At 49.0% G+C, this 18,963-nt stretch overlaps 2 protein-coding genes across 2 annotated transcripts; both read left to right on the forward strand.

Moving 5' to 3' along the window:
- The first annotated feature begins 525 nt into the window (after positions 1 to 525).
- On the forward strand, positions 526 to 5,974 carry NXNL1 (nucleoredoxin like 1). The gene is made up of 2 exons (XM_004384507.1): positions 526 to 851; positions 5,686 to 5,974. The coding sequence occupies exons 1-2, from the start codon at positions 526 to 528 to the stop codon at positions 5,972 to 5,974; spliced, it is 615 nt and encodes a 204-aa protein (XP_004384564.1).
- A 3,176-nt stretch (positions 5,975 to 9,150) lies between these two features.
- TMEM221 (transmembrane protein 221) lies at positions 9,151 to 17,592 on the forward strand. Its single transcript, XM_004384404.1, has 3 exons — positions 9,151 to 9,470; positions 11,698 to 11,783; positions 17,123 to 17,592. Exons 1-3 carry the CDS (start codon positions 9,151 to 9,153, stop codon positions 17,590 to 17,592), a joined length of 876 nt encoding a protein of 291 aa, XP_004384461.1.
- The last annotated feature ends 1,371 nt before the right edge of the window (positions 17,593 to 18,963 follow it).

Genomic DNA, 18,963 nt, shown 5'->3' on the forward strand with positions numbered 1-18,963 from the left:
TCTGAAAGGTCACAGCCTTGAAAACCCTACAGAGCAAACAGAACAACCAGAACAGAAGTAATGAGAATGTTTACGCGTTGTGAAGAATGTAACCAATGTCACTGAACAACTTGTGTAGAAACTGTTGAATGGGAATCTAAGCTACTGTGTAAACCTTCACCAAAAACACAATAAAATATTATTTTAAAAAAAACCCTATGGAGCACAGTTCTACTCTGCACACATGAGGTCACCACGAGTGGGAATCAGAATCCACTGGACAGCAACTAATATACAGGTATGATTGGATTCCTTTGCAATCCTGTGATTTTATTTTTAATGCACTAGCAGCACTCCCCTGAGAAGGGGGTCACAGGCACAGCCTGGGGTGGGAGCTGCTCCCTGTCCTTGGAGGCCCCAGAACCAGGTCAGAGTTTAAGCAGATTAGTGAGTTCCTAAGCTGGCCTCGTAGATTCTTAGTCCCAGGAGAGAAGCCAGCTGGCCCGGGCCAGGAGGGGTCCCTCTGCCCCGTCGTTTGCGCCTGTCATGGCTGCCCTGTTCTCCGGCCGTGTCCTGATCCGCAACAACAGCGACCAGGACGAGCTGGACACGGAGGAGGAACTCAGCCGCCGGCTGGAGAACAGGCTGGTACTGCTGTTCTTTGGTGCAGGGGGCTGCCCTGAGTGTCAGGCCTTCGCGCCGATGCTCAAGGACTTCTTCGTGCGGCTCACGGACGAGTTCTACGTACTGCGGGCGGCCCAGCTGGCCCTGGTGTACGTGTCGCAGGATCCCACAGAGGAGCAGCAGGACCAGTTCCTCAGGGACATGCCCAAGAAATGGCTCTTCCTGCCCTTCCAGGATGACCTGAGGATGTGAGGCTGTGGGGAAATCTGGGAGGGCTTCCTGGGGGGTGGGGGTGGGGTTGCTGTCGGAAGTGGCTCTTCCTGCCCTTCTAGGATTACCTAGTATCTTAGTTTGTTAGTGCTGCTGTAACAGAAATACCACAAGTGGGTGACTTTAGCAAATAGAAGTTTATTTCCTCACAGTTTAGGAGGCTAGAAGTTCGAATTCTAAGGGAAGGCTTTCTGTGTCTACTCTTGGGGAAAATCCTTGTCTCAGTTTCTCTAGCGTTCTTCCCCGTGTTCCTTGGAGAGCTCCAAGTGGCATCCATCTTTCCCCCATTTCTACTTGTTTGCTTCTGTGCCTAATCTACTCCTTTTATATCTCAAAAGAGATGGGTTTACGATATATCCTTCATTGTGGCCCCATTAACCTAACAAAGAAAACCTTTTTCCCAAATGGGATCACATCTATAGGTGTGGGGGTTAGGATTGCAACACATATTTTTTGGGGGGAGACACAATTCAATCCCTAACACCTGGGTAGGTCAGGTGGGCAGGGAGATCTAGGAGGCCTTCCTGGAGGAGGAGCCATCTCTGCTGAGAGTGAGATGTTTATTTTTGTTTATTGATTCATCTGTTTCATGTTAACGAGTACCCCTGTGTGCCAGCCTTTGTGCCAGGAACTGGAGGTACAGTCGGGGGTGCAGTGTGGTGCAAACTTGCTTCCATCTCCACCCTCTGGGGAGCTTACAGAGGGTGGTGCTAGCTACAATAGAAAGACTTAAATATATAATGAGCTTGCTTTGGAGGACAAGATATAAGATGCCACGTGGAACTATAATGGGGAGGCCTGGCTGAGATTGGCGGGTCAGGGGACACTTCCCTAAGGATATGGCTTTAAGCAGAGACCCCAAGGAGAAGGGAAGATGGGAGGAGCCTATCTTGAGGAGCTGTTTGAGAGTTAGTTGCAGACAGTGAGGAAAGGGAAGATTCCAGGCAGGCCCTGAGGTCAGAGAAAGAACAGCCAGTTCAGGGAACTGTAATTCCTGGTATGAGAGTGTGGACACCTCAGCCAGTGTGGACTTGAGCCTCATAGCGGTGGGGAACCATGGAGGGCGGCAGAGCGGAGAGGGAGGTGATAGGACTCAAACTTTACAAGGAAATGCCCAATAACCAGTATTTGTCTTCGTCCCTAAGTCTGCCCCAACAAAATACCACAATGTGGATGGCTTTAAAGAGCAGAAATTTAGCTTCTCACAGTTCAGGAGGCTAGAAGTCTGAATTCAGGGTGCCGGCTTTAGGGGGAGTCCATCTTTGTCTATCTCAACCTCTAGTAGCTGCCAACGTTCCTCAACTTGTAGATGAATCTGTCTCTGTCATCTGTCTTCCTCTTCCTCTGTGTGTATGTGTCTTTGTGTCTATTCTGCTCTGTTTATAACTCAGAAGGGATTAGATTTAGCACCCACCCTACACGGGTAAGGTCGCTGGTGTCACAGAGGGTTTGTGCTTAACTACTAACCTGAAGATTGGTAGTTTGGATACACCCATTGGCACTGTGGAAGAAAGGCCTCACAGCCTGCTTCCTTAAAGATTATCGCCAAGAAAACCCTATGGAGCTGCCGTATTCGTGGTAGCCATGCACAGCAATCAACTTGACGGCAGGTTTTGGTTTGGTCTACACTGGTATGACCCCAGAAAAAACCTATTTCCAAACAGGATCATATTTATGTGTACAGGAGTTAGGACTTCAACACATATTTGGGGTGGGGGGACACAGTTCAATCCATAATAGTATTATAGTTTGTGGCTGTTTTAGAACTTTCCCCCTTTCTGCGGTAGGACCTACTTCCATTCTTATTTTCTCCCCACCATTTTATTATGGGAAGTCTCAAACATGGGAAAATTGAAGGAAGAGTACACTGATTTAGGGATGGTTAACTTGTCTTGCTCTACTTGCTTTATCTACATGTGTAATTCTTGCAGAGCCGTTTGAAAGTTAGTTGCAGACTTCCTGTCATTTTATCGCCTTGGTTAATTTTGTTACACAACAAATCGGACGTTTTGGGTAGTCAGTTTGAACACTCATTCCCTCACTCCTTCTGCCCTCTGCAGCTGAGGGGGTTCTTTCCCCCTAAACAAGCCCATTTCCTACCCTGGGACAGAAATGCCAGCTACAATGGCATCAAAGCCTAACGCTGACGCCATTTGAGGCAGGGTCCTCTCAACAAAACATTCACCCAGACTAGTATTGAACAGAGTGAGCAAGTGAGTCCCCTCTGCACACACACTCCTGTGTAGTGTTGCCAGATAAAATACAGGATGCCTTGTGAAATCTGAATGTCAGATAAACAATGAATACTTTTTTTAGTATAAGTATATCCCAAATATTGCATGGGATACACTTACATTCCACCCATCTGTCAGTTTGTCATATTGTGGTGGCTTGCCTGTTGCGATGCTGGAAGCTCTTCCACTGGTATTTCCGATATCAGCAGGGTCACTTATGGTGGACAGGTTTCAGCAGAGCTTCCAGACTAAGACAGACTAGAAAGAAGGGTCTGGTGATCCACTTCTGAAAATCAGCCAGTGAAAACTCTGTGGATCACAACAGAATATTGCCTGATATCATACTGGAAGATGAGCCCCCTAGGTTGGAGGCACTCAAACATTGAGCGTCGAACACTGAGCATACCAATGTTCATGAAGATGGAGGAAGACGAGGCAGCATTTTCTTCTGTTGTACATGGGGGTCATCATGAGTCAGAGCCAACTCAACAGAAGTTAATAACAGCAAAAACATAAACCAACCAAATACCACTAGTTGTCATCGAGTCAACCCTGACTCATGGCAACCCCGTGTGTGTGTCAGAGTAGAACTGTGTTCCATAGGGTTTTGTTTTGTTTTTAATATGTTATTGAGATTTTGGTGAAAGTTTACACAGCAGATTAGGTTCCCATTTAACAATTTCTACACATATTGTTCAGTGACATTGGTTACATTTTCCACATTGCATCAACACTCTCATTACAGTATTTCCATTCTGTTTGTTCCATTTCCATTATTCTTTCTTCCCTGCTCCTCTGATCTTTTCATCTTTGCTCTAAGGTAAATGTTGACCGTTTGGTATCATATAGATGATTTTTCGTTTGTTTGTTTGTTTATAAAAGGAGCACAGTACTCACAGGTGATATTGTTTATTTTATGAGCCAGTTTGTTATTTAGTTGAAAGGTGACCTCCTGGAGAAGTTTCAGTTCAAAGTTTAAAGGGTATCTCAAGGCGATAGGCTCGGGGGTTCCCTAGGTCTTTGCCAGTCCAGTAAGTCTGGCCTTTTTTTAAGATTTTGAGTTTTGTTCTATAATTTTATCCCATTCTATCTGGGACCATCTGTTGTGTCCCTGGTCAGAACAGTCGATAGCAGTATCTAGGCACCATCTAGTTCTTCTGGCCTCTGGATAGGTGAGGCCATAGTTCATGTAGGCAGTTGGTCCTATAGACTGGGTTCTTGTTTGAGTCTTTGGTTTCCTTCTTTCTCTTTTGCTCCAGATGAGTAGTAGAGACCAGTAGTTGTATGTTAGACGGTCACTCACAAGCTTTTAAGACCCAGATGCTAGTTACCAAACTAGGATGTAGAACATAAACTTTATAGACTACTTTGTTTGAATTGACCAAGATGTCCCATGAGACTATGGTTCAAAGCCTTCAAACCCAGTAAACCAATCCTATGAGGTGTTTGGTTAGGTCTAGGAGGTATCTGTAACTGTGCCCCCTGCTCCATAGGGTTTTCAGTGGCTGATTTTTCAGAAGTTGATTGTCAAGCTTTCTAACAATGTACTTATACTAAAAAATCATTTGTTTTTTATTTGAAATTCAGATTTCACTGGGTATCTTAGTTTTTTAGTGCTGTTGTAACAGAAATACCACAAGTAACAGGCTTTAAAGAGCAGAATTTATTTTCTCACAGTCCAAGAGGCTAGAAGTCTGAATTCAGGGCACTCACTCTAGGGGAGGCGTGCTCTCTGTCAGCTCTGGGGGAAAATTCTCGTCTCAGCTTCTGTAACCCTGGTGTTCCTTGGTTTCTTGGTGATCTCCATATGGCATCCCTCTTTCCTCCACTTGTGCTTGCTTCTCTCTCTTGCCTAATCTGCTCTTTTTATATCGCAAAGTGATTACATTTAGTACACACCCTACACTGATATGGCCTCATTAACATAATCAAGAAAACCCAGTTCCCAAACAGGATCATATCTACAAGTATAGGAGTTAGGATTTCAACACGTATTTTGGGGGGACACAATTCAATCCATAACGACCTCTTATCCGGCTCAGTTTCTTTATGAAGTTCATCAGTATTCATTCATTCATCCATCCCACAAACATTTCCTCTGTGCTTACTCTGTGCCCCACGCTGTTCCAGGCACTCGGGACACCAGTGAACAGAGATGGAAATCCATGCCCTTGTGGAGCTGATAGTCTGTTAAGGAGAAAATGATAAATACGAGAAGCAAATAAACTATGCCGTGTGTTGGATTACGAGGAGCGCCAGGAAGGAACAAGCAGCATAGTAGAGGAAAAAGGAAGGGTTGGGATTGGAGGTTGCGTGGTGTTTGCCCGGGTCTTTACCTGCGCTTGTCTGGGGAGCACATTCCAGGCGAGGGCACAGCACGTGCCAAGACCCGAGGGTGGAACTGTGCCCGGGGTGTTGGAAAACAATGGGGAGACCAGCGTGGCTGCGCCTATCCTGGTCGCCGCGTATGTCCTCAGCACTGCCCGGGGCCGGTACACTGAAAGCGCTCCATTAGTGCTCAGAGGAGGTTTGGGTCGGGCGCTGCCTGGGCCCACGTCCTAACCCCGCGCCCCCGCAGGGACCTGGGGCGCCGGTTCTCCGTGGAGCGCCTGCCTGCAGTCGTGGTGCTCAAGCCGGGCGGGGAGGTGCTCACGCGCGATGCTGCCGATGAGATCCGCCGCCTGGGCCCCGCTTGTTTCGCCAACTGGCAAGAGGCGGCCGAGTTGCTGGACCGCAGCTTTCTGCAACCCGAGGACTTGGACGACCAAGCGCCGCGCAGCTTGACAGATCCGCTGCGCCGCCGCAAGTACCGCGTGGACGCGGCGCCGCGGGGCGGCCCTGGGGGCGGGGCCGGGGGGCTGTTCTGAGCACCCGGGAAGAACCGACCGGGAGGAGGGGTCGGAGTCGCAACTGCGAACCCCTGGGAGTGGGCGGGACCGGAGGCTGTTCTGAGCCCCCGGAATGTCAGAGCTGGTGACTGTGATGAGATCCCCGCGGAGGGGCGGGGTTGGGGGGGGGGTCTGTTCTAAATAAAGGTCGCCGGACTCAGGTCGCAGCCAGTGACGGGGTGGAAGGGGGTATCGGTTTTGAACCGACTCCCAAGAGCGGACGGGGCCGGGGGAGTGTTCCGAATCCCTGAAGGTGGAGGGAGGGATGGGGGGGATGTGTAATGAAACCCCCTTCAGAGGGGCCCCTGGGGGGGAAGAGCTGGGTGGGAGAGGATCTGTAATGAGATACTCTATCTCTCTTCTAAGCCCACTCCCGTGGCAGCGGGGGGCGGGGGCGGGGGAGGCTAGGGGCTCCGCGGCGCGTCTTAACCCCTGGGCCAGGGCGGAGAAGCCTGGAGAGATTTTCAGGCTTCTCTGGAAATATTTGAGACCTTGAGGACGGGGGTAATTAATGGTTTCAAAGCCGTAAAATGTGACTATAAACGTGAAATTCAATCTCTGTGTCAGCGTCTTTGTTTGCGGAATTTAGTGTCTGATGAATTTGCACTGGATGCCGGGTTCAAATCCCAGCCCCCCACTCTCTCGCTGTGTGACTCAGGGCTGGTGACTTAAACTCTCTGTGCCTCAGTTTTGCGTTCCATAAAGTAGGATCATCCCAGATCCACCTCTTCCGGTTGTTTAGACGATTTAACCAGTGAATGCGTGCCGTGTGTTCAGGACAGTGTTCAGCACGTCATACCCAGCACGGAAAGGCTGGCTACTATCACTTAATAAAAAGTCCTTTTCCTTTAGAATAATTGGCCGTTTCAATTTTTCTCATTTCCCAAGAATTCCCAAGTACACTCCTCGAGTGTTGGAAAGGCTCACCAATCATATAGAAACGCACTACTCACGTATTTCATGAGCAAAATTACAAAAATCTTTTCCAAAACTATTTTGACAACACATTTATATTTAATATGGATTGTATTTTAATGTTTGGCCCCATTGTGTGTTGGAGCCCTGGTGTCGCAGTGATTGAGAGCTTGGCTGCTAACCAAAAGGTCAGAAGTTTGAATCCACCAGCCAGCCGCTCCTTGGAAACCCTATAGGGCGGTTCTACTCTGTCGGAATCGACTCGACGGCAATGGGTTTTTAGTTTTTGTGTGTGTGTGCTGAGGCACCTGACTGCCAGCGAGGACAGAGTCTCCCAGATGGGCGTCAATCTGGTATCCCAGGTTCCTGTCCCAAGAGTCCCTGTCAACCTGTCCAGGTGCGTCTCGGGTATCCCCGGGGGGAGGCGGCAAAATATAGAAATTAAAAGCTCTGGTCTAGAGCCACTTCCTGGCTGTATGACCCTCGGAGCCTCATTTCTCTCACCTGGAAATAGGAATGAGGTGGGGCTCAGTGGTTACAGTGCTCGGCTGCGAACCAATATGTCGGCGGTTGGAACCCATCAGCCGCTCCATGGGAGACAGATGTGGCAGTCCGCTTCCGTAAAGATTTACAGCGTTGGGAACCCAAGGAGGCAGTTCTACTCCGTCCTGTAGGGTCGCTATGAGTCAGAATCAACTCAAGACAGGAGGTTTTCGGTATTACCTTGCAAGTTAAGCCGAAAAGCCTACACTCACGAACCGCTTCGCTTTGCCTCTGCCACCTCCTGGCGGCGGAACGGGTCACCAGCAACCTTCAAAGAAAGACATTTAGAAACGTCTGAGCAAACTGCAGGACATACCTCCTATCAACATCATTACTATTATTTCGGCCATCACCCAGTGCCCAGCCTTCCTCTTCCGGGGCGGTGAGACCAGGGGAGTCCACTTCCTGCACCTGCCTGGCCCTGGAATATTATTCAGACATAAATTCAGCCATAAGTATTATTCAGCCATAAAAAGAAATGAAGCACTGATTCATACTATAACATGGACGTACCTCAAAAACATTATGGTCAGTGAAAGAAGCCAGACACAAAAAGACAAATATTGTCTGATACCACTTAGATGAAGTGTCCAGAATAGACAAATCCATGGAGACAGAAAGTAGATTCGTGACCCTCCTCCATAGTGACTGCTTATGGATTTCCTTGGGTGGGGGGAATGAGAATGTTCTGGAACTAGATAGAGGTGATGGCTGCACAGCATTGTGATACGCTAAATGTCCCTGAATAGTTCATTTTAAAATGGTGAAATTTATGTTATCTGAACTTTATCTTAATTGAAGGGGGGGGGGAGAGAAAGGAAGGAGGGAGGGAAGGTGAGTGGGAAGAAGGAAAGGAAGGCAGACAGACAGACAGGAAGGAAGGAAGAACTAAAGCCGAGCAGGGAAGGGCTGGGGTGCGGGTTGGGGAGGGGTGCCGGAGGGCCTCATCAGATGTCATTTACGCAAGGCTTGAAGGTGGGGCGCGCAGAGGGGAAATCCGCCAGTTGCCGGGTCGCTGGGATGACACCAACGGGGCCCTGGTGGCATAGTGGTTAACAGCTACGGCTGCTAACCAAAAGGTGGGCAGTTCGAATCCACCAGGCGCTCCTTGGAAACCCTGTGGAAGCAGCTACTCTGTCCTATAGGGTCGCTGTGAGTCGGAATCGAGTCGATGGCAACTGGTTTTTTTTCGGCGGGCGGGGGCTGACACCAAATAAAACAATGAATTTTTTAAAAATCCGTTCAAGTTAAAAAAGAAAGAAAAACAACGACCACCACAATGAAGTTGGCCCTTCCACGGCGGCGGCGGCTGCCGGCGCACCTGTAGCGCTTGGGGCGCTGCGGGGCGGGGCTTAGACCCTCAGCCTCCTCAGGTCCCGGAGGCCGGGAGAGGGCGCCCGTGGCGGGCTCGGGGCCCGGAGGCAGAAGACACTTTGTCCCAAGTTTTCTCCGAGCTTCCGTGTCCCCGCCGTGCCCCAGAGCCCCGTCAGAGCACTGAATCTTGGGACGCCTTCCTTGCGCGCGACACGAGGACGCCTCAAACCTCCGGACACCCCCCCCCCACCTGCTCCCTTCGGAACCCTCTCGGGGAACCTCGGATACCCCTAACTCTTCTGCCTCCTTTTTGCGTTCTCGACTGCCTCCTCAAACCCTCGGACTTCCCCCTGCACCCCCTGGAGTCCCGGCCCCCGGCCCCCATGGCCCGGTCGTACGGCGGCCGGGTGCTGGCCGCAATGACCTTGCTGGGCATCCCGGCGGCGGTGCTGGCTGCCCTGGGTGCGCAGCTGCTGTTCCAGCTTCAGGCGGGCCGCGCCGAGCTGCGAGGACCCCGCGCTGAAGGCCTGGCCCCGGGGCTGGGCGTCGGACCCGGACTGCCCGAGGACGCGGCCGGGGCGCTGCTGCCGCTGGCCGCCGCGCTGGCCGCGCTTGCCCTCGTGCTGGCCCTCACCTGCCTGCTGCTCGCCGCGCTCTGCGGCCACCTGGGCGCCGAGATGGCGCGGGGGCCTGGCCCCGGCAGGTAGGAGCTATTGGCGCACAGCCCGGAGGGGAGGCTGGCTGGATGTTGGGGAGCCGCTGGCCCTCTGGGGCCTCAGATGGGGAAAAAACCCTCCACTTTCCCTCCCTCCCTCTTTCTTTCCTTCCCTCTACTCACTCCCTCCATTCTTTCATTCCTTCCTTCCTCCCTCTCTCCCTCCTTCCTTCACTCCCTCCTTCTAACCATCCATCCCTCCCTCCTTCTCTCCCTCCCTGCCTTCTTCCTCGATCCTTCCTTCTCTCTCTCCCTCCCTCTGACTATCCCATCCATCCACTTCTCCATCCACCCATCCATCCACTCATCCCTCTTTCATTCCCTCCCTCCCTCTCTTTACCCACCTACCCACCTTTCCAGTCATGAATCTATCCATCCATCCCTCCTTCATTCCCTCCCTCCCTCTCCACCCCCCACCCATCCATGCACTCATCCCTCCTTCATTCCCTCCCTCCCTCTCCACCCCCCACCCATCCATGCACTCATCCCTCCTTCATTCCCTCCCTTCCTTTCTCTACCCACCCACTCATCCATTCATCCATCTATTCATCTATCCATCCATCCACTCATGAATCCATCAATCCACCCATCCTTCTATCCATTGATCCCTTCTTCTTTCTCTCCCTCCCTCTCTCCATGCACCCATCCATCCCTTCCTCTTTCTCCCTTCCTCCCTCCATCCATCCCCCCTCTTCATTCCTCCATCTCTTCCTCCCTCCCTCCATCTATCCCTCCCTTTCTTCATTGCTTCCTTCCTCCCTCCATCTCTTTCTCTCTCCACCTGTCCCTCCCTGCCTCTATCCTTCCACCCCATCCATCCTATATTTGTTGAAAATTTTCAGCAGGTACCTCTCCTGCTGCGACCTCATTTACAGATAAGGAATCTGGGATCAGGCAGTGTTATGGTCTGTGAAATGAGGGCAGTCAAGTGCTGAGCAAGTGTCTGGCACAGAGTAGCTCCCTTGTGAGAGCTGGATATTTGAGTGGACCGATGTAGATGCATGGGTTATGGGGGTGGGGTGGGTGGATGGGAGATGGATAAGTGGGTGGGTGGGTAGAGGATGATGGATGGATGGATGAATGGATGGCTGATGAATAGGGGGTAGATGGGTGGGTGGGTAGAGGATGATGGATGGATGGGTGATGAATAGGGGGTAGATGGGTGGGTGGGTAGAGGATGATGGATAAATGTTTTCTTAGTCTCTTAGTGCTGCTATAACACAAATACCACAAGTGGGTGGCTTTAAAGAACAGACTTTTATCTTCTCACAGTTCTGGAAGCTAAAAGTTCAAATGATTCCTTCCCTGTTGGTAGCCCTGGGTGTTCCTTGGTTCCTTAGCTTGTAGACAATCCTCATGTGGCGTCTGTCATCCTCTCTGTGTGTGTCTCAGTGTTTAATCTGCTCTTTTTAGAACTCAGAAGTATTAGATTTAGAACCCAGCCTACTCAGATATGATCTAGTAACATAACAAAGGAAACCCTATTTCTAAACAGGATCACATCCACAGGTACAGGACATAGGATTCCAACACATATTTTGAGGAGAGGGACACAATTTAATCCATAAAAGATGGTAATTGTTTAAATGAATGGACGGATGGATTCACGGGGTATGTTTAAATGGATGGATGGATGGTGGGTAATGGTTGAATATTTGGTGAGGATGGAAGAATGGATAGCTAGTATACGGATGTGGCTGCCTAAATGAGTGAATAGACGGCTGGATGGATGGATGAATATGCGGATGAATTATCAGAAATACATCTTTGGGTAGCTGGATGGATGGGTAGGTGGGCGGACAGATGAATGGATAGACGGATGGGTGGGTAGATGGGTGGTTAGACAGACAGAGGTTGGATGGATGATACATGGATGGATACCAGATGGGTGGGTGTAGATGGATGAATGGTGAATGGGTGGGATGATGTATCAGTGGTGTCTGGATGGTGGATGGTTAAATAATTGGGTAGACGGATGGGTGGATGGATGGATGGATGGATGGATGGATGGGTGGTTGGGTGGATGGACGGATGGTGGATAAGCGGATGGATGTAAAATGGGTGTGTGGGTGGCAGTTGGATCCTAACATGGATCCCAGGTCCCTGAAAGCTGACTCTTCTCATTCAGGCCACTCCCCCACCCTCCCCTCACTGTCCTCCCCAACCAGCTCCATCTCCTGAGGACTTTTCTTCCTTCTCCATGCCCCTCTGCCAGGTCCGACTGGTTTCTGTATGACTGTCGCCTCCTCAGGCACGTGGCCCTCGGCCTCTTCTGCTGCGGAGTCTCTGTCTACTTAGCAGGTGTGTGCTGAGGGGTGGGGAGGATTTGGGGTGCAGGGCCTTGGGTTGGGGTGGCCAGAGGTAATGACAGGGGTCCACTCTGGAGCCAGCCTGCCTGGGTTCATATCGTGGCTCTGACATTTTCTTGAGCTAGGACCTTGGGCAAATTCCCTCTGTGCCTCAGTTTGCCTGTCAGTACAATGGGGATGATAACCGTCATGCCTCACAAAATTGTTGAGGGAATTCTGAGTTAATCCATAAAACTTTGTGGGTGTCACCGGGCCCTGGCTGGGTTTCCAAAAACATCAGCTGTTGTTGGAACATTTTACTTTCTTTAATTTTATACATGTAGTTGAACAAGTTTCCAAGTCCTGGGTGGTTCTTAGACAGTATTTCACAGGTGTTAGCGAAAGCTGTTTGGGTTACAAGTAGCAGATATTCCAGCCCAAAATGGTTTAAGAGAAAAAAAATTACTCTTTATGAAATGAATTTTATTAGGTTTTTACTTTTTTTGTTGCAGTTAAAATATTAGAACAAAACATATGGCATCTCAACCATTTCTATATGTACAATTCAGTGACATTGATTACCTTCTTCAAGTTGTATAACCATCTTCCCTATTCTTTTCCAAATCATTCCACCATCTTTAACATAAACTCAATGCCCCCTAAGCAAAAACTCCTTTCTCCCTCCCTCCCACCCCTGGTAACCAGTAATAATCTTCGGTTTCGATTTACATATTTCTAAGTGGGATCATACAGTATTTGTCCTTCTGTGACTAACCTATTTCACTCAGCATGATGTTCTCAAGGTTCATCCATGTAGAGGCTTTCATAGGGGCTTCATTTCTCTTTATGGTTGAGTAGTATTCCACTGTACGGACAGACCACGTTTTGCTTATCCATTCATCTGTGGATGGACTAGAAATGAAATTTTAAATCCCAAAATATGAAGCAGTGTAAAAAAAAAATCTCAGGTGCTAGAAAGGACACATTCATACTATCTTTCCTTTCCCAACTTGAAATAACTTTTTTATACCAGCTTTCTCTTACTCAGATGTGCTAGTAAAAGAATCAAATCATCATGATTCTTTAAAAAGACTGAACAGCTTATATTTTATTTTAATCTTGAAAAAATGTGTTGATGATGTTGCAGACTCAGTTCTGAATCATATATGGGTCTCTGCCAGCCCTAAAACAACCTGTTTTCCCAGAAGAAAAAAATACTCAGTTGAATGATAAACCAAAGGTGTGCTATTACTGTATTTTTTTTTTTATTCCCACGAAAGATAACTAAAGGTGAAAAGATATATTTAAAATATGTGTTTAGGTGACGAGAGCCTGGGGTTCATTATGGGAAATTTGTATAAAGGGCAGGGAACTCTGCATAATGCAACTTTTGTTGTTTGACTTAATAAAATGCTCACAATGTGGATTTTTTTAAAAAAGGAGAGTGAGGGTGGGGCTCATGGCTCTGAAAAGATTAGGAGTGGTTGGCTTCAGGTGTGGCTGGAGCCAGGTGTTCAAATGAAGGTAATTAGAAATGCCTCTCACTTCACTTCTCCACCTGAGAAAGACGCCTGTATCCATAAATGTTTTTGGCACAATGCCTAGAAACTCAAACCTTTTCATGGGCCAACAAAAATGTTGGCTATCTAAGAATAAAATATCCTAGTTCTAAAGAACAAGAAAAATCACAAAGGGCAAAAAAAGGTAACATTATGTCAGTCTCATTAAGCATTAAATTTGGAATTCATTCACCTCCCACTTAGATTCTTTGTGAGATTAAGTAACCTCACTCGGCAAGAATTCTCCAGCCAAACATTCATTCACCAACAGCCAGGGCCAAAAGAATGACTATAGACGTCCTTTCAACTAGAGCAAAAATAAGGCCTTGACCTGGTTTTGATATGCCTGACATGATGCAGTGTGGCATCTGCAAAAGTGAGAGTGTGCAGAGCCAGAGAAAGTATCAAAACAGCCCACATGGGGCCACAAGTTCCCCATCAGCTCTGGGCTTCTATTAGCAGTGGCTGCAGAAAGAGAATTCCTCTAGCCTGTGTAGTTCAAGCAAAAGTCTCAGGGATGTCTCTGATTGGTTGAGTTTGAGTCATGTGATATCCCTGCACCAATCATAACGAGTGGGGGAAAGCAATGCTGCGATTGGCCAAGCAAGGTCCTATGCACATCACTGATGCCAAAGAAGTGGGTCAGTACTTTCTAGACCCAGTGACCGGCGTAGGGGTGGGGACTGGACCAGGAGGACCTCAACAGGGGCCAATTCTGCCCCCTCCCAGGGGACATTCAGCACTGTATGGAGACTTTTTTGGTTGTCACAAATGGGCAGGGGGATGCTGCTGGCACTGAGTGAGTGGAATCCAGGGATGCTGCTAAACATCCTACCATACACAGGACAGGTGCCCACAACAAAGAATAGTGCCAACTGGACACCAGACAGGGTGACAGAGGGATAGGTCAGGTCCTCGAGGTCACCTTGCTGACCATCTTATTGTTAGATCAACAAACTGAGGCCAGAGAGGAGCTGTGATCTACCCAAAGTCACCCACGCCTGGGGCAGAGTGAACTGTGTGCCCTGTCAGGAGAGGGTCCAGACTACACTTTTTAAATCACATAGTTTTGTAATAAGCCTTGATACCAAGGGCAGCAAGTCTTTCATCTTTTCTTCTGTAATACTATGGTCTTATAAATATACTATGCTCTTACAAATAAATTTTAGAACCAACTTCTCAGCTTCAATGAAAAAATTCTCTTAAGATTTTGATTGCAAATTCATTGAATTTATTTGGAAAGAATTAACATCTTTACAATATCGAGTTATCGTATTTACGGACTACCTCACCATTTATCTAGTTTCCTTTTGTGCTTTTTTTTTTTTCCTTTCTTGTTGTTGTTTTTATTGTGTATCTTAGTTACCTAGTGCTGCTGTAACAGAAATACCACAAGTGGATGACTTTAACAAAGAGAAGTTTATTCTCTCGCAGTCCAGTAGGCTACAAGTCCGAATTCAGGGCGCCAGCTCCAGGAGAAAGCATTCTCTGTCGGCTCTGGAGGAAGGTCCTTGTGATGCATCAGTCTTCCCTTGGTCTGGGAGCATCTCAGTGCAGGAATCTCAGGTCCAAAGGACATGGACACGCTTTGCTCCCGGCACTGCTTTCTTGGTGGTATGAAGTCCCCATGTCTCTCTGCTTGCTTCTCTCTTTTATATCTTGGAAGAGATTGACTTAAGACACTATCTAATCTTGTAGATCTCACCAATATAACTGCCACTAATACATCTCATTACATCGTAGTGATAGGATTTCCAACACACAGGGAAATCACATCAGATGACAAAATGGTAGACAATCATACAATACTGGGAATCATGACCTAGACAAGTTGACCAGATATTTTTGAGGGACACAATTCAATCCATGACATTGTGCTTTAGGTGAAAGTTTACAGCTCAAGTTAATTTCTCATACAAAAATTTATACACATATTGTTATGTGACACTAGTTGCAATCCCTATAATGTGACAGCACACTCCCCCTTTTCACTCTGGGCTTCTTGTGGCCATTCAACCAGCTCCTATCCCTTCCTGCGTTCTCATCCCACGTCCGGACAGGAGCTGCCCAATTGGTCTCGTGTACCTGCTTGAACTAAGAAGCACACTCTTCATGATTATTATTTTATGTTTTATAGTCCAGTCTAATCTTTGCCTGAAGAGAGAGTTTTGGGAATGGTTTTAGTTCTGGGTTAACAGAGCATCCAGGGGCCATGGCTTCTGGGGTTCCTCCAATCTCAGTCAGACAATTAAGTCTGGTCTTTTTACATGAATTTGAGTTCTGCTCCACACTTTTCTCCCGCTCTGTCAGGGACTCTCTGTTGTATTCCATCAGAGCGGTCATTGGTGGTAGCCAGACACCGTCTGGTTCTTCTGGTCTCAGGCTGACAGAGTCCCTGGTTTATGTGGCCCTTTTGTCTCTTGGGCTAATATTTTTCTTGTGTCTCTGGTGTTCGTTACTCTCCTTTGCTCCAAGTGGGTTAGGACCAATTGATGCATCTCCATTTTAACCATTTTAAAGTGCACAACTGAGTGGCATTTAGTCCATTCACAATGTTGTGCAGCCACCACCTCTATCTAGTTCCAGAACACTCTCATCACCCCAAAAGGAAGGCCCACACCCATTAGTAGTCAGTCTCCACTCTCCTCTCCCCCAGCCCCTGACAATCACTGATCTGCTTTCTTTCTCTATAGATTTGCCTGTTCTGGACACTTCATATCAATGGAATCATATACTATGTGGCCTTTTGTGTCTGGCTTCTTTCACGCAATATAATGTTTTCGAGGTTCATCCACGTTGTAGTGTGTATCAGTGCTTTATTCCTTTTAATGACTGAGTAATATCCCATTGTGTGGACGGAGCACATTGTGTTTATCCATTCATCTGTTGATGGACACTTGGGTTGTTTCCACCTTTTGGCTATCGTGAATAACGCTGCAATGAACATTGGTGTACAAGTATCTGTTTGAGTCCCTGCTTTCAGTTCTCTTGTGTAGATACGTAGGCATGGAATTGCTGGATCATATGGTAATTCTATGCTTAACTTTTTGAGGAACCGCAAACTGTTTTCTAAAGCAGCTACACCCTTTTACATTCCCACCAGCAATAGACGAGTATTCCAATTTTTCCACATTCTTGCCAACACTTGTTATTGTCCAGTTGTTTGATTTTAGCCATTCTAGATCTCTGGGTGGCACAAACAATTTGCACTTGACTACTAACCTAAAGGTTGGCATTCAAACCCACCCAGCAGTACTGCGGAAGAAAGGGCTGGTGATCTGCTTCTGAAAAGATTACGGCCTAGAAAATCCTATGGAGCAGTTCTACTGTGTAACACACGGGTCACCTTGAGTCAAAATCAACTGGATGGCAACAGATTTTTGGTTTGAGTGGGTAGGAAGTGGTATTTCATTTTGGTTTTGATTTGCATTTCCTGAATAACTAAGGACGTTGAGCATCTTTTCATAAGACCTGGGTTTTTAAGGCAGCCCTGAGCTCATGGCTAGTGACCTTGGGCCAGGGACTTCCCCTCCCAGCCTCAGTTTCTATGTCTGTGAAGTGGGATCACCTCTGTGGTCTCCTAGCTGTGCAGCTTTGGAGGCGTCCCCTAACCTCTCCGAGCCTCAGTTTCCTTATTTGTAAAATGGAGATGATGAATAAGGGATAAGAGGACCAAATGAGTTCATATACGTGCCTGGGTTTTCTGTGCTGATTCCCTATTTGGGGGAGCCCCCTGAGGGCTTGAGAGCTGATGTTTGTTGAATGAATAAATGAGAGTCATTTCCCTCCCCAGCACTGTCCATCTATGCTCTGCTGCTCTTTGAGATTGAGACGGGCGCGGCGGCTGCCTCCATCCTCGGCTCAGGCGCCCTGACCCTGGTGGCCATGCTGACTCACACTCTCCTCCGTGCCGCCCGGGCTACTCGCCGTGGCCTCCACGAGCTGTCCCCGCCAACCTTTGAGGACGACCCCACCCGCCCCACCGAGGTCTCCAAGGCCAGCCCCAGGGCTCAGCCCCAGCAGGGTACCCACCACCATTTCCCCTACTTGTCCTGCCCAGAGGCTGGGATCCCCCTTGGGCCCATGGCCACCACCACAGCACCTGTGGCCCTTGGGGGAGGTCGGGAGGGGAGCCTGCCTGCATCCCGCATGCACCGGACACTGCCGGCCGGCACAGGGCCCTGGGACGGAGTCACCCACGAGATGCGCAGCATGCTGGGCCACAGGCCAGGGGCCATAGGGAAAGACTCCACGCTGGTGTGAGCCCAGAGGTCAGGGATAGGGGCCTGGTGTCAGGGAGCAGGAAGGGGACTCTGTAGGGATAGGTCCAGGCTTAGCCACAGTAACAGTAGAACTTGATTCCCTCTCAGTTCTCAGCATCTCAGGATCTCAGGCTTTTGTCCTCAAGGAGAGGAGCCCTGGTGGCACAGTGGTTAAACATTTGGCTGCTAACTGAAAGGTTGGCGGCTTGAACCCACCAGCTGCTTCGTGGGAGAAGATGCGGCAGTCTGCTTCCGTAAAGATTTACAGCCTTGGAAACTCTATGAGACAGTTTTACTCTGTCCTATAGGGTTGCTATGAGTTGGAATCAACTCAACGGCAATTTTTTTTTGGTGGATCCTCAAGGATGCCTCATGGTACAAAATAGCTGCCAGGGATCCAGCCTTCACCTCCTCACTTGGAGGGAAGAGCAGAGGCCAAGGCTGGGTCAGTGCCTTCAGAAAGCCTTCCTGAGAGGCCTTGGGACCTTCCTGCTCATATCTAATTGGCCAGCACCAAGTCCCATGGTCACACTTCCCTGCAGAGGGAGGGCTGGGAAACAGAATGCATGAGGTTTTGTTATAGGCAGGAGGGAAGGCCGGGGCTCAGGTGGCAGTTCTCTGAATGCCTCCGTCTATTTTACAGATGAGGAAACCGAGGTTCCGAGAGAGGCAATGACTCATCAGGGGGCCCACGGCCAGTACTGAGCATCAGAGCCAGGATTCGCACCTGGGTCCTGTAGCCCCCATGCTGCAGACCGCGCAAGTTTCAGACTCTGCAATTCCCTGCTGCACCCCCTGGGCCGGGAGCGTCTGAAACCCATGTGCCGAGTTCAGGGCAGCCCAGGGCCAGAGACTCGCCTGCAGGTGAGGGGTTCCCCTCTCTGTGCCTCGGTTTCCTCATCTGTATAATAGGACAGGAAGTGGCTCCCCCTCGGTACTCCCATAAGGGAGACTTGCTTGGCTGACTCAATGTGAGTCCCTCTAGTGCTCCGGATTGAGTAGGTCCTCAATCCTGTCACCTGACCCTGTGCCACTATCTGGGGCAAGTGGGGGGTTGCTGGTGGCTGGGCTCCCACTGCCTTCAGGAAAAGGGGGGATGACGGGCAGTTTCTGGGTCTCATGGAGCTGACGGGACTAAGCATAGATAAGGATGGAGTCCCAGGGGTCTCCAGAGCCCCCCACTCACCCTTGTGCCACACAACCCACAAATAAACTCAGACCGTCTACTGTCTCTGTGTCATTTGAGGGGTGGGGTGCAAGAGTTGGGTGGGGCAGGGTGTGCCCCTTGCAGACTCCAGTCTGGAACCCGAATCCCACCAATGCTCATATGTAGGAACTCCCCCTAGGGGTAGGGATGGCCCAGCCCCCATTC

This window comes from Trichechus manatus, unplaced genomic scaffold (genome assembly GCF_000243295.1).
Source record: "Trichechus manatus latirostris isolate Lorelei unplaced genomic scaffold, TriManLat1.0 scaffold00122, whole genome shotgun sequence".
Classification (NCBI taxonomy): domain Eukaryota; kingdom Metazoa; phylum Chordata; class Mammalia; order Sirenia; family Trichechidae; genus Trichechus; species Trichechus manatus.